Genomic DNA, 5,580 nt, shown 5'->3' on the forward strand with positions numbered 1-5,580 from the left:
TTAAAGTACCTGGTAGCAGACTCCATACTTCTCTTTATACATCTATTCTGTTGTCAGATAGATACAGAGATATAAAGATGCATGGCTTATATTCATCTGTGTATGTCACGGTAAGTTCAAGAAATTGTCTTTGAATGAATTAGTGAATACTCTGTATATAACTTATGTATATGCAAATGTTTCTAGAGGCATTTCCAGAAATATATCAGAGGACTAAAGAATGAGGGGATGACAGAAACTTCTACTTATTACTTTGTACTCTCCTCAATTGATTTTTTGCTATGAGCAGGTATAATTTTATGACTATACTTAAAAACTAATTAATTTGTCATCCCCCCCCCAAAAAAAATGTAAAAGCTCAGAGAGGCAAGGATAAAGTAGCACTGCAGGCAACAATTGTAACAACTCCAAAGGAAAGCCCAGAACTGTTTTCTAAATCCTCAAAGCCATTGACAGCTATGAAAGGATCATTCTTTATCCACTTACGTGCCCAGGAAGACATCCTTTGCCTCCTTGTAGTTTTTGCAAACATCCTTATCATCAACATAATCAGCATTTAGTGAGGGCAAGTCACTAGGCAAATCATCATTTTCCACCTCAGCAAGGCACTGGGATTTCTCCAACAGAGGTTTAGCACAACATTCCTTCAATTTGCTGGAGACTGAATCTTGATTTTCACACATATACTTGGCAAGATCCGCCTATAAGCAAGTGGATGAAAATTGTTCAAAGTAAACTGACATCCCTATACTTTTTCTCTAGACTTTTATTATGTTGGCAGAACATGTCCACTGTATTCTAAGACCATGTGCATACCAACCTGCCTTCTATGAACATTTTCAGTCTATGCCCAGAAATCTGGAGACTCAGAACTACTAAAATATTTCCACTTGCTTAAAACCCAGTCAGTAACAGTTATTTATTAAATTTATATTTCTATTGTTAAGGCACTTAAGTTTCAAAATTAAAAACCAATAGTAGATGCCCTGGCTGGTTTGGCTCAGTGGATGGAGTGTCGGCCTGCAGACTGAAGGGTCCCAGGTTCAGGTCAAGGGCATGTACCTTGGTTGCAGGCACATCCCCAATAGGGGCGGTGCAGGAGGCAGCTGATCGATGTTTCTCTCTCATGGATGTTTCTAACTCTCTATCCCTCTCCCTTCCTCTCTGTAAAAAAATCAATAAAATATGTTTTAAAAAAAACAATAGTAGAGGGCTGGATGAAAAAGATGTGGGGATTAATAAATACAAATTTATAGTCACAGAATAGTCACAAAGATGTAAATTACAGCACAGGGAATATGGTCAATAGTACCCTAATGACTATGTGTGGGAAACATCGCGGGTGGGGGGGGGAAGCTCGTCTGTACTATAAAGTATATGATTTTCTAACCACTGTGCTGTACATCTGAAACTAATACCATTAAATGCAGGCATTTTGAAAGCAAATAACTAAATGAAGTGTGAAGGATTTTTGGAATATTAGTCAAAAGCATAGCCACAGGCCCTACTTACACATGTAAATTTTGTGTAATCTGCCTTAAATGTTCCAGAAAGTGTTCTGAGAGATTAGGATTCTGATATTTGGTCATGTATTTACATTTTGGGGACATAGATATTGTGCTCAATATTTGTATATAAAGAGGGGATATGTAGAGAAAAGTTACATGATATGCAAAGGTCTCTTCAGGTACCAGCACTACTCCAATTCTACCCAAGTCCTGAAAATTTTTCTTAGTAAACTACCTTTGCTGCTGTCCTACTTCAGTTTAAGCTTTTGTTCTCAGAATACGACGGAAAGGAATTAGAAATTAGTGAACGTATTTATCAGATCATTTTGTGAGTGGGATAGCCAGGCTTACAAAAATAAATAAATAATAACATGCCACAAGGCAGGGAAAGAATTGAGCATATTAGACATAGAAGACAATTTCCATTCACTGTCAGCTGTCACCAATTACACTAAGCAACTTCATTGTACCCACTGAGCATGTTACCAAAGCAAAGTCACCAAAGAGAATACTGAGCGTTCCTTACCCTGTCATCTGCACACTCAAGCATGTCACCTGAGCAGCATTCCTTGTGGACTTTGGTGAGATCCGTCACCAGTTTGGAAACCTCTGTAAAATCAGCATTGGGAAATTTCTGACTCAGGCGGGCAACGGACCTAAAAAGAAAATTCCCCCATCGCAATTTGTTAACATCCAATATTTGATGTGAAAGCACTAGGAAAATACTACTTTTAACAAGAAATTTCAGGACAAATTGAAATCTAGAAACAATTTGTAAAATTCATTCGTTCTTATTTTAGTGCTATTTCTAAACAAAATTGTTATCTTAAGGCAAAATGTTTCTTTAGGGCAGAATTCTCTATTCTAAGTGCGTGGGTCGGCTAGAAAAAAAGTCAGCAATTCATAAAATCAGAGATCAAAGAGGCATTCTGAAAGAGGTGACATCTGAGAAGCACCCAGTTTGGAGCCCATATCTGACGTGCAGATCTGACTTTATTGCTTATTATCAGTGTGATCCTAGGATAGTTACTTAGAATCTCTGAGCTTTCTCCCTGGAGAGACACACCGCATGCTGCATCAAAGGATTGTGGTGAGAATTAAATTAGATGATGCAGAGGAAAGCACTTTATAAACTAGAAAGGGCCACACAAACTCGTTATCTTCTTCCTGAGTTCCAAAGCACACCGAGAAAATAACTTTCATATATTTTCAAGATTAAAGAGTCTAACATATTTTTACCAAGAAATTGATCCAGCATGGTCTCTAAGCCTGATGACAAGATGTGAACGGCTAATATCCAGGAGCTTTCACAAATCATTTCAGATTTGCCTAAATCTGATAAAAGATACTTCTTCGCCAAAACCAGTCACAGCCTGTTTAATTGTGCATTGTTTCATATTGGATGATTTTATTTAATTATTTGTTAGATTTTAATGTGTAGATGATAGACATGACAGGCAACGATAGTACAAATGATGGTTTCTAGAAACCTTGCAAAAATGTCTGTTATTCTATCTTCTGTGAATGTTCATTAACCGTTGACTAGCAAATGAGAAATTGGGATGAGGGTAGGAAGTGGGTTCTTGGTTCAGCTGTTGAAGGATACTCCTAGAACCAGCTAAGTAATATAAAAATAGAAGTCCAGGCAAAAACAATAAATTAAAAACAGAGCTGGAACTATGAGAAAATGAGACGTGATCTTGATAGCTGAATTTAATTATCACAACTTTCAACACAAGCAGATTGTTTCAGATAATTGCAGGGGGCTGGGGGAGACAAAATTAAATAACAGACCCTGACTACAACAGTATAAAAATCATGGACCATTAGAATAAAATCCCTATTAAAAAGGTGAAGGGACTAAGTACAAAATGGTAGTAACAGAATAATCATGGGGACATAAAGTACAGCCCAGGGCAGTGGTCGGCAAACAGCGGCTCGTGAGCCACATGCGGCTCTTCGGCCCCTTGAGTGTGGCTCTTCCACAAAATACCGACTTCTGCACATGGGTCACAAAGTTTCAATCACACTGTATTGAAATCACACATGTATCGCCCGCATGTGGTATTTTGTGGAAGAGCCACACTCAAGGGCCAAAGAGCCGCATGGGGCTCGTGAGCCGCAGTTTGCCGACCACTGGCCTAGGGAATATAGTCAACAATATTCTAATAACTAAAGATGGGTACAAGGTTTATTGGAATGATCACTTAGTAAGTTATAATGTCTAATCACTGGGGTACATATGAAACCAATATAATATTGTATGTGAACTATAATTGAAAAATAAAAATTATTTTTAAAAAAGAATAAGATCTCTAGTCTTTATAAATAAATGGAAGTTTAAAGAACTGTCATAGAATTACCAAAAAAATATATCCTCTAATTTTTTTACTACTTTGAAAACATAATAAAAATAATGATGAATTGTCATTTATGCTCTGATTTTTCACTTCTGTTAAATTTCTGCCTTTTAGTTAACAAGAAGGATATACATGAAAGCACCGTGTAAAAACTCGTATTAATGTTCGCTGGCTGGATGGCTCAGTTAGTTGGAGCATCATCCCGTGCCCCAAAGGGTTTTGGCTTGCTTCCTGATCAGGTCACACAACTAGGTAGCAGGTTGGTTTCTGCCCTGACTGGGAAAACACTGATCCATGTTTCTCTCTCACATCGGTCTCTCTCTCTCTCTCTCTCTCTCTCTCTCTCTCTCTCTCTCTCTCTCTCTCTTCCTCTCTCTCCCCCTCTCTCTCTCACTCTTGCTAAAAAAATCAATAAAAACATATCCTCATGTGAAGATTAAGAAAAATAACTCATATGGAAGTACAATTTCATCAACTGAACCATCATCATTTACATCATTATAAAACACAAAAACTAAATTTTAAATACCATGCTTTGAAAGCTCTATCTCCGAATTTCTGGAGACTGGAGCACTTCAGTCTCTGTCTGGCACCTGAAACCAGTACTTTTTCCTTCAAGGCATCCAGCTGCAAAAAAAAATAATTTTGAAAATATACTTTAAAGCTCTATATGAAACACCCCTTCGTAAGTTCAGATAAGACTATGATAAATTAAATTTTAAAGACATATTATACACTTAAATCCCCAAGTATTCACCATTGGCAAATAATTATTTTGCTATGTTGTTAGAGGAAAAATCAGCCTGGTCATAGTGGATGCCCCTAGGTAGTGAACACCCAGCATAGGGCCATTGCCAGGGAAAAGGGAACTGACAGGAAAGGTAGAAGAACAGAGTACGCTAACATCCCAGGGAATATAATTTTACTGATTTCTTAATTTTGCATAAATTCATTTCAATCCCTCCTTCACCAGCTCTCACGTTAATAAACTCCCTAGAAAAGATGATGAGTACACAATAAATATTTATGGAATGAATGAAAAAACCCAGGCTTCTAGAAGCAGTGAAATTCTCCATTTTGAATTCCTCCACCATAGGAAAGATTCATGAAAAGATAAACAAAAACTGCCCTAACTGGTTTGGCTCAGTGGATAGAGCATTGGCCTGTGGACTGAAAGCTCCCAGGTTTGATCCCGGTCAAGGGCATATATTTTGGTTGTGGGCACATCCCAAGTAGGAGGTGTGCAGGAGGCAGCTGATTGATGTTTCTCTCTCATCGATGTTTCTAACTCTCTATTCTTCCCCCTTCCTCTCTGTAAAAAATCAATAAAATATTTTTTAAAAAAGATAAACAAAAACTGTAGCTCTTTGCTATGCAATTTTACAATATAGTTTCTTTATCCTATATAATAAAAGGCTAATATGCAAATTGACTGAACAGCGGAACGACCAGTCATTATGACCCACACTGACCACCAGGGGGCAGATGTTCAATTCAAGAGCTGTCCCATGGTGGTCAGTGCACTCCCAGACGGGAAGCACTGCTCAGCCAGAAGCTGGGCTCACAGCTGGTGAGTGCAGTGGTGGTGGCAGGAGCCTCTCCTGCCTCCACGGCAGCACTAAGGATGTTTGACTGACAGCTTGGGCCCATGGGGAGTGGGCCTAAACCATCAGTCAGACATCCCCCTTAGGGCTCCCAGACTGCAAGAGGGA

General features: G+C 38.5%; 1 protein-coding gene across 1 annotated transcript in view; it reads right to left on the reverse strand.

The window, feature by feature from the left end:
• Nucleotides 1–5,580, reverse strand: part of ALB (albumin) — a 17,340-nt gene that overhangs the window by 8,051 nt on the left and 3,709 nt on the right. The window contains exons 6-8 of the mRNA XM_006770658.2: nt 4,398–4,495; nt 2,035–2,164; nt 487–701 (exon numbers count right to left, since the gene is read on the reverse strand). Coding sequence (XP_006770721.1) covers nt 487–701; nt 2,035–2,164; nt 4,398–4,495 — 443 coding nt within the window. The remainder of the gene's footprint in view (nt 1–486; nt 702–2,034; nt 2,165–4,397; nt 4,496–5,580) is intronic.

This window comes from Myotis davidii, unplaced genomic scaffold (assembly GCF_000327345.1).
Source record: "Myotis davidii unplaced genomic scaffold, ASM32734v1 scaffold905, whole genome shotgun sequence".
NCBI classification, from domain to species: domain Eukaryota; kingdom Metazoa; phylum Chordata; class Mammalia; order Chiroptera; family Vespertilionidae; genus Myotis; species Myotis davidii.